At 43.7% G+C, this 10395-nt stretch overlaps 1 protein-coding gene across 1 annotated transcript in view; it reads left to right on the top strand.

The window, feature by feature from the left end:
• Positions 1-1942: 1942 nt before the first annotated feature.
• ADTRP (androgen dependent TFPI regulating protein) overlaps positions 1943-10395 on the top strand; it is a 64930-nt gene continuing 56477 nt past the window's right edge. The window contains exon 1 of the mRNA XM_082259872.1: positions 1943-2108. Within this exon, the coding sequence (XP_082115998.1) occupies positions 1956-2108 (153 nt within the window). The 5' untranslated portion in view covers positions 1943-1955. The remainder of the gene's footprint in view (positions 2109-10395) is intronic.

Genomic DNA, 10395 nt, shown 5'->3' with positions numbered 1-10395 from the left:
AGGTTTCACTAATTTAACATGGGACTTAATTCTGTAAAAATGCCCGTTGGCGTTTCTTTGATGCCAGCCGACGCCAGCCAATGCTCACTAACACTGAGAACACACTGTAGCTTAATAGATGTGCTGGATCCTTGACATAAAGTCCAGAAGACCCAAGACTGTGAATTGTAAAATTACTGACACTGCTGTACTGCAAAGTCACTGAATACTCCCCTCCTGCCTTGTACTGGCTTGAGGTAGTACATTGTAGATTTCTGTAAAGCTGCAACTGTTAACTGACACTCTGTACAATTCAGGGCCCAACTGCAGGTGCCCCTTTAACCTTGAACTCTTCGGGGTTCACCGACTATGTACCCCCCTCTGTAACTTCAGGGTCCTCAACCTAGGTACCCCCTTTCAGCTAGCTGGCACTGGATCCCAGAACCTCTCCCGGAGAGAGGTCCCCTCTGACTCTGGCAGACCCCCAGGGGCAATTCCGCAGTACTCATGACCTGTGTAGGCTTTCCTGGGACTGGACCCCTCCCATGCTCCGCAGGCTCTCGGCACACCGGATCCCCTCAGCTCAGCTCAGCTCAGCACTCTCTGGATTCTCAGGCGACACCCAGAGACATCCACTTCCTCAGACAGAAGGAGAGAAAGCCGTTCTCTCCCTCCTGGGACTCTGCTCCCGCCAAAGACACCGTGTCACGCACTTCACCCAAACTTATACCCACTCCCAGAATCCTTTGCAGCATAATCTGCCTTCTGGGGTAGTTACAAGCTTGGATGTGTGCCCTGATTGGGATTCCCAGACTGCCCTATGAGAAGCCTCTCGCAGGAGCCAGTGGGGATACTTCTCCCCTCAGCAGGCACATCTGGAAGCCCTGACACCCTAACTAAATAAATCACAGCCCTGCTGTTAGGCAGACGAGGCGCACTATACATTTACCTAGCACCTACCTGTAGGGTGCTACAATACAATAGGGGAATCAAGAAAAGTTCTTTCCTGCAACCACAGATTGCAGGAAAGATGTTTGTTCTGTGCATGGCCTACCTAAGTCATCCAGCTCCATAAACACTTTTAGATTTGGCATTTTAACTTTGCAAGAACTGCCTGAAAAATGTCAATAGCATCTAAAATGTGAATGAGTCCTTATTTTATATAGCCAAACATATTGATAAGACCACTTATATCAAGCTGCCCTTATTTACATCATAATCTAGAAAATTCAACACTAAGGCCAATGCTGAATGCAGAAACCAATAACCCCTAACAACTAGGGTTCAAGGTACTGTAGTCAGACCAGTGTAAGATTTCTGATGGATTGCTGTATTTTATCAGATTTTGCACATTAGTATTTGCATTTGTACATTTGTACAACCTTCATATTTCAGAGAGATATAGTGATAACATTCACTTTTCCTTTTTTTTTTACTTTATATAGGCTTTAATTATGTATTAATTAATACATACATTTAAAACGGTCCAAAACAAATTCAGTACAAATATTGTATCGGGAAAGGGTATTATACAACTTAATGTAACTCTTTATACAACTGTTCTATGTAATTGTTACATGTGTTTGAATTTCTTATGTTAAAATTATATAGTGTTGGTACAAAAAATGACAGCTTGAATTAGGCATTTAATAAAAATAAGCTCAGAGGGAGAAATCTAACAATGATCCTTGTTTCTTCTCACGTAAGAGTCTTTAAGAAACAAAGATCTTGCTTGTTTCATATGACATTATGTAACGTTAATCTTCTCTGATCTAGACTGAATCTTTAAAATCCACAGCGTACAAAGAAAGTTTCATGAGCACTGTTAACTAACACTGCAGAACCAATTTATTCCAAATCGAATTTATAAATCAGAACAAAGCTCAGTGCTTCTTAGTGCTTTCAATGAAGCTAGTACTGCTAGAACCGCTTGGAGGAACTAGCCAGTAGGACTGTTGTCAGATTGCTGGATCATCATGGCCACCGTTTCTCTTGTTATGTATCACTGTTCAGTTTTTTTATGGTATTCTTTCCTTGCCTATTTACTTTTTTCTGTTAGTTCAAAGGATCCGCCGGCTGGAGTGTTTGTGTATGGTGGGCAGTGGAAATACTTGACCGTACTTAATGTGGTAAGGATTCGCTTTCATTCAATGGCTTTTTGAATTGATATAGTATTTTGCAATATAGAAGTATTAATTTCATTGATACATAAGCTGTGGTTTAACTGTAAATATGTGAAAAGGTTTGTTTTATTGGCTTACAAGTTTTCCACATTAAATAAGTAGATAGTGGTAAAATAGTGATTAGTGCAGCCTTTCTCAAGCACATTTCTGTGAACCCTAGGGTTCCTCCAGAGTTTGCTAAGGTTTTTTTTGAGCAATAAGCAATTTCTGCCTTTTAGACTAATAACTGTTGATAATAAGGATCTCTTTAGCTATCAGTAAGGAGGGGATTCTACCCAATGGCCACAAATATAAGTAGCAGTCTTTCCATTGACTATGACACCAATTTACCATGGACTTTAGATATAGTAATTACTAGCAGGGGTTCTCTCAGATCAGAAAGTTTTTTCAAGGGTTCCTCTGTGATAAAAAGGTTGAGAAAGTCTGGATTACTGTGTCTGCTTCTTAAACTTTTACTGCCCTTTTATATCCATCGATTAAAAACATACTGAATCTCTTTTTCAGAAAATTATACAGATCTACACATCTGCAAGTTATTAAATGCTCATTCTACCCATGGTATTCTACGCAAAATGGTATTTAGGTTATAGGTGGAGTCTGGTGGACATTGTCAGCCCCTGGCTTCCTATCTTTCCATTCCCCTAATAGCAAGATCTTATTCTGTTTCAGTCTGGGAAATCTGGGTACATCTACTAACCTTTCTGTGTTTTAGCACCTCCTATTATGTTTTACATAAATAAAAACCTAATAGGGAAAGATAAACCCCTAATTTTTATGTACAGACCAAGGCTGGCCATACATTATACAATTTTCTGTACAATTTGCTTGAAATTTTCCTTGAACTATGTAGTACAAAGGCCTGCCTAATTGGATACAAGTGAAAGTGTTGTTTGGGTTTGACCTCATATTATGTGATTTGTGGTAAATCTAAACAGAAAATTGAACATGTATGGCCAGCCCAAGGAACTCTTTATTGCTTTTAGCATTCTTCACCTTGCGGTCACTCCATTTTTTATTTTATGAGAAACAAAAATTAATGAGAAAAGCCTTGGGTGGTTTGTATAAGGCAAATGCTGAAATATATGCATGTTAAACAATAAAGTTTTATCTGTTAATTTTCTCGCTTGCAATATCATCTAAAATGTTAAGAGCCCTTTCACACCGAGGAGTTTTTCAAGCGTTTTGGCGTTAACAAAAGCACCTGAAAAGCTCACGAAAAATACTTCCCATTAAAATCAATGAATGCTTTCACAGCATCTTTTTTTAAGCATGTTTGGAGAGCTGAAAAGCCCCTCGAAAACGCCCCTCTCCATGGCAATAAATAGGAAGCGCCTTAAAAGCGCTTCAAAATGTTTTTTGGAGACGTTTTTGAGTCGCTTGTCCTTTAAAAAGCGCACAGCAAATGCCTGAAAAACACTTAAAAAGTGCTGCAAAAGTGCCACAACAGTGCTGCAGAAAGCACTGCAAAAGTGCTTAGCGTGTTATGGCCAGTTTAGAAGCGCCCCAGTGTGCAAGGGCTCTAAAACATTCAATAAGCAAGAGATCTATTGACAGATGTAAATATTTTTTACACTATTTAGGTCTATTAAAAAATTCAATGAGAAAAATACAATACAATAAACTAATATTAAAAATAAGGTTTTTAAATACAACTAGTGTGAATAATTTAAATTCATGTTTATATTAGCTTCTTGCAATCCCCTGCATGTCAGAAATCTGACTGGCAATAACAGACATTCAGAGTTCTTCTGCAGTGCACACTAACAATGTGGACATGCTCACATGCAAGAAGAGCACAAAGATATGCATTGTGTGCTTCTCTTTCATTGTGTAATAGACAGACTTAAGCCTAGTACACAGCCCGAGCAGGCTAAACTAAAAAAACATGATAAGCTCAAGAGGAGCCACTGTACTAACTATCCAATGTTAGTATAGTGATCTCCCCGCTAAACTCCTCCCTCACCAGAACACACATAGCTATTGGCTGAGGGCGCTGATCGGATGCCGATCGGCAGACTTTTTGAGGTCATGCCCCTTCAACAAAACCCATATGTTCGGCTGGCTTTTGTCAGACTGGCTGCCATACACATGGGCTGAATGTCAACCGTTTTTTGTTGAAACAACCAATACTGTCTGATATTCAGCCCAAGTGTACATCCCCTAACTATGGATAGATGACACAGTTGTTATTCTTAACTGTGACAAAGCACGTGGTGCCCTTGGCTATTCAGTGTGACAGAGGTGTGTGAATCAAAAAGCATTGGCTCCTCACAAGCACAAACATTTCTCTTACGTTCATTGATAGACACAGCTTTTCTTATTCTTGACCATAGGGTTTTATAGCGCCACCTACAGTAGTAGAACATGGGAAAAAAAAGAACACAGCACTGTCTATGTGCAGTCCTAGCTGGTATAAATCCTATCTCTGATTTCAGGAATAAGGACCTAGTTCCCTGCTGGGACCTGTTGTTCCATAAGTTTGTTTCCTCTTTTTCTTTGTTTCTAGGATTTTTTTCCTGCAGAGTTCTTCAATCAACAGCCAGGCTGGGTGACAGGCTGGATAATCTAGATCCAGTAGTCATCCAAGCCTGGCAAACAAGCGCATGCAGACCTTTATCTACATGCTAGGTTAACTGCATCAGCCCCATCCTGGACTGGGGTGGCCAGCAAGTTAAACGTCTGGGGGCATATATGACTGGGCAACTGCGGTCTGTGTCACAGTGCTACCCTGGCCAACTGCCCCCACCCTGGTGGGAGGTAGATCTGTCTTGGGAGCATTACTGTAACATACCTGGTGAAGGAGCCCGAAGTGTAGAGCTCTGGCTCCAGAGCCCTGGTAGAGTAACAGGGAATACCAGAGCACAGAATGGCATGAGTGCCTGATAAGACTTCTGCTGGAAGATGTGAATTTGCGTTCAGATACGCAGGAGTAACTGACTGCAGAAAAGCAGGAACAGATGTCAGGCACCGCTACTGCTGGATCAGTAGCAGGAAGAAGAGCAAGGCAAGGTCAGACAGTCTAGGTCAGCAACTAGCGGCAGATCAGAGACAGGCGGCAAGCAGAAAAGTAGTCAGAAGTCAGGCCAGGATCGGTAACAACAAGGCAGATGAGCAGAAGGGTAAGGCAGAAGTGTAGTCCAGAGCCAAGCCAGGGGTCGGTGTAGGCTGAGTTTAGGCAAAGTCAGGAGCAGATTAAGTCAGCAACTGAAGGACAATACAGAAACAGATACACAGATGCTTCAGGGATGTAATAGACCAAACAGCACTAAAACAAGGAACTAGTGCAGCTTAAATAGCCCGCCTGGTGCAACTGCACACTCGGACACATGCGCGAACATTGGTGCGTGATCAAGCACACGCACCTGCTAAACCAGTGGTTCTCAACTCCGGTCCTTGGGACCCATTAACAGGCCAGATTTAAAGTATTACATTGGGGAGATGCAGACTAGAATACTGCAATCACTGAGCAGCAAATGAGATCACCTGTGATGTAATTTAGTTATCTTGGAAACCTGGCCTGTTGGTGGGTCCTGAGAACTGGAGTTGAGAACCACTGTGCTAAACGTTCATGAACAGGGCTTACAAGAACCATGCACCTGTGCACATGCATGTGTCTTCTCTGATAGTTGCTTACAATCTCTGTAGATAGGTAAGTAGATGCCCCCTCCCGAGGCAAAGTACAGGGCCTGACTTTGCTATCTGGGATGCAGTGCAGGTACCTGCAGTTTAGGGGATCCTCCCCCTGGGCTCCGGGTTTCGGCTCCTGTAAGTGGGGGGTGGCAGTCCTACTTTTGGAGACATGCTCTGGACAGCAGCCATTTTCCCTAGAATGCGGTGGCCATTTTAGCTGCGCCCATGTATATGTGTTGCGGTGGAAATTTGCCTGTGAATTGGCAGGAGCCATTTTCCTGGGGCCTGGTGGGTGGCTATTTTGGCATGGTCCTTTCCACATAGCCCTTGGTTACTGTAGGTGACATCACTCCAGCCAGTGGCCATTTTATTGGGGATTGTGGTGGCCATTTTCCTGTAGCCACAGGCAGGGAACATCTTACTCTTACTCAGTGCTTTCTTTGCATTACAAGGGGCAGTTTTCCTGTTACCTCAGGATGGATTGGCACACTTTACATGCGATCACCAGCCTCGAGACAGTGCGGACAGCTCCCAGTGCTCCTCCTCAACAATCAGCCTCTTGGTTGGTGGGAAGTTCTCTCTCTTCTGTGACTGCTCAGGGGTGTTTGTGGTGTCCCTTTTCTTGGTGGGCATCCCTCAGCAATGCCACGTTCCCTTTTGGATCTCAGACACACAAGCTTCCCCTCCTGATTCACTCCAGAGGCGGTCGGTTCCTCTGGGGCTTCTGTCCCATTAGATGCACTTTTTCTCTCAGCTGGAGGTGGCATTTGGGTGCAGGGCGAGCAAAAGTGTCTCGCCCTCTCCCTCCATTTTGGAGGTATCTGAGTCAGGCTCTGCTTCCAGTGGCTCAGCTTTTTCTGCGGGCCTGTATGACGCGATCCCTGATCCCTCAGGTAGAGAGGATGAGTCCTTTAACTCTGTATCCACACAAGATAAGGCACCTGTGGCCCCACTGATTACCTCTGCGTGGGAGATGGTAAAAATTGTAAGACTGTAATGTGCAATTTGTCAGCGCTTGTTTGTTGGTCCAGGGTCTTGAATATTTATGTGATGCATTCCTACATGCAGCCCTGCTACTCTCAAAGCTTAGGCTCAGTCTCCATGGTGGTGCTTCAGCGAGTTTTTTGGCTTAAGTGTTGGTCCACTGACCAGATGTCTATAAAGGCCCTGATGGACTTACCCTTCCAGGGTAAACATAACTTTAGTGCTACCATGGATGACATCATCATGAATCTTACCAAGTTTCTCCCATAGTCCAAGCAGGGGAAGGAACCACGTCGTAAGCTCAGTCCTTAATTCTCTACACACAATGCTATTTCAGTGCTTTGGCTTCTCAGACGGGGGGGGGGGCAAACCCTTCAAGGTCCCCCGCGAATGATTCCAAGTGCTTCTGGCCTCACAAGGCCCCTAGGCCCACAGACAAGTCCTCCTCAACATGAAGGCTTGTCTCCAGGGAGGGGAGTCATCTTCGCTGTCCTGTGGACCTCCCTCATCTCCAACAACTGGGTTCACAAGCTGATTGTGTCCGGCTACAAAATAGAATTTCATTTTTGTACAATCTTCTCCTCCGCTCATCTCACCTGAAGTTCTGTACAGGGTGGTGCAGGATTTGCTACTCCAGGCAGTCATTGCCCTGGTCCCAGAGCCAAAGCAGATTCAGTTTTACTCCAATCTATTTACTGTACCAAAAAAGACTGGAGTTTGGCTCATCCTGGACATCCAAGGCCCTGAATTGCTTTGTACAGGTACAGAAGTTTAAGATGGAATATATTCAGTTGGTAGTGGCCTCCGTTCAACAGGGAAATTTCCTAACCTCCATATAGATAAAGGATGCGTACTTGCACATCCCCATTTGTGTTTGGCATCAAAACTTTTTTCATTTTGCAGATCGGTGGCATGCATTATCAGTTTGTTTGTTTCTTGGTCTTGCCTCTGCGCCTTGGGTTTTTACTAAGGTGCTGGTCCCGGTGCTGACCTTGCTGAGACAACAGGGAATACTGTTATTGGCTATCTTGACAATCAACTCATTCTGAACCGATAATCATGTGGGTTGTGGAGATCACTGTGCACACTCTGCAAAAATTTTGATGGGTCTAGAATCTCAGAAGGTCTGCCTTTACCCTAAACAGGAAGCTAGAGGGGTTTGATTCTCAACTCAGTGCAGGCCAAGGTGATCCTCCCAATGGGCACGCTCCAGAAACTTTGGACTGCAGTTCGGCTGCTCCTGTCCCACAGACAGTCTTCCATGCGGTCTTGCATGCAGGTCCTGGGTCTTACCTTTGAGGCAGTCTTGTATGTGCAGTTCCAAATGAGGGTTCTGCAGAGAGAAATCCCAGCCAAACGGGACAAATCTCTCGCTTCCCTGGACAACCAGATTCATCTGGGTCTGTCTACCAGGGCCTCTCTTCTCTGGCGGCTTTGGTTTCCCTACTTCCAGGGCAGGTAGTCCTTTTTTCTCCTCTACTGGACAGTGGTGGTCATGATGGTCATCAGCCTGTCTGGCTGGGGAGGGCTCCTGGGGTAGAGGTTGTCTCAGGGTCATTGGATACTGGTAGAAGCTCAGCTGCCCATCAATATTTCTGCAGCTACGAGCAGTTGTGTCTGGCTCAGAGGACAGACCTTCTCCGAAGGCACTCAGTTAAACAACGCCACTGTTGGGGCTGATGTTAACCACCAGGGCCCCATTGGGAGTGCAGTAGCAGCACTAGAGGCATCACGCATTCTCCAGTGGTGGACTACTTCAGTGGGCAGACTCTGAATCAGGGAGACTGGTCCCTACACTCGAACAATCTGATCTGTCAGATCTGCCTACATTGGGGCACTGCGGATGTGGATCTCCTGGTGTCCTGCCTCCACAAGAAGGTGCTGAGGATTGTAGTGAGAGCAAGGGATCCCCTGATGCATGCAACAGATGCACTGGTGGAACCTTGGGGTCAGTATCATCTAATCTATGCATTTCTTCCTCTCAAGCTCCTTCCTTGCCTGCTGTGCATGATGGAGACTGAAGGGTCATTCTGGTTGCTCCAGACTGGCCTCAACTACCCTGGTATGCTGAGGAATGTGGCTGGTCACAGACACCCCGTGGCGGCTGTCCCCTGGGACCATCTTCTGTCCCAAGGTTCAGTCTTCCACTCTGCTTTACCATCACTGGCTTTGACGACATGGTTATTGAAATTCAGGTTCTGAGAGACCACTATTTCCTGATGATTCAGCAGAAGATTATAAAGGCATATGTCATTAAAGATTGGGCTCCCCCTACCCTGTCATGGTACACTCTCCTATGGTGATTAGTCCCTTTTGGGCATTCTGACATCATGCGTCTGTGTCTCAAGTTTGCAAGACTGCTACCTGGTTGTCTGTGCAGACTTTTACCAAATTTTACAAAGTTGGTGTGTTTGCATCTTTAAATTCTTGTTTTGGCTGCAAGGTTTTGCAGGCTGCTGTTTTAGGTTCCTACTGCTTTTGTTTGCCCAACCCTCATCAAGGCACTGCTTTGGGATGTCCCTATGGGAAAGAATGAGAAGAGCTGTGTCTGTCCATAAACATAAGAGAAAATTGAATGTTTTGTTATGCACTGTAAAATCCCTTTTGGGGGGGGGGGGGTCTTTTCTGCTTAGTGTCCTACTGGGACTATAAAACACTATGGTGAAGAAAAAGAAGAGCTGTGTCTGTTAAAGAACTCAGACATGGAATTTATGGTGAGTAACAATAAAATCCAATTTTTAGCAGGTGAAACTATCTACTGTACATGCACATATTTCAGTGACATATTTAGTTGTTTGATCAGTTCAACTTTAATTCTAATCTAGTTCAGAGAAGAGATGGAAACTGATGGAAAAAGGGAAAAAGAGCTAAAGTATTGCAATATTCATATTCATATTAAATGTTAATACAAGATTAACACATATATACAGTATATTTATTATCAAATATTTAAAGGTGAATTCCAAGTTATGTATTTATTTTAAATAATGATATGTATATAAAAGCTAAATTCTAGGATAAAAAAAAAAATTACAGCGCCCCCCCTCCACACACTGCAAATGTTGCATAATACTTACATCTAGGGAATAAAGGAAAAGGCTGTAATGCTCCCTTGGCCACCAAGGTTTTTCTCTCCCTTGGCATCCCCACATACTCTGCAGGACTTATCGTCTTGAAATGTAGGGGTATCAATCGAAAAAAAAAAAATGGAGGAAGCCTGCTGGATCAAGAGGTAAGGTAAGTATTACACCTTATTCCTCCACTCCTATTCTTAATGAGCGTTTAACACTTGCAGTGTATTTAGCTGTTTGCCTGGAATTCAGCTTTAAAGTACAGCACCGACTTTTTTAGTTTAATATGAACTTATACATTTTTAATACCAGTATACTTGAATGGTAGTTTTTTTAATGCTCCTTTTTTTTTTATTCATAAAAAATTAAATAGTTTGATTCTACACTTATGACAGCGGATCCCCATAGAGAATTTTTGCAAGTTGTACTGCAATGCTTTTTCACCACAGTTGGTACAATTGCAAATAAATGTGGTACTCAAATATGTGATGTACTGTACGTGCAAAAAATGCCAAAAGAAAATTAGTCCGTGGTTACCTAACCCTACA

This window comes from Pelophylax lessonae (genome assembly GCF_965119305.1).
Source record: "Pelophylax lessonae genome assembly, chromosome: 5".
NCBI classification, from domain to species: domain Eukaryota; kingdom Metazoa; phylum Chordata; class Amphibia; order Anura; family Ranidae; genus Pelophylax; species Pelophylax lessonae.
This window is presented reverse-complemented; position numbering and strand designations above follow the sequence as displayed.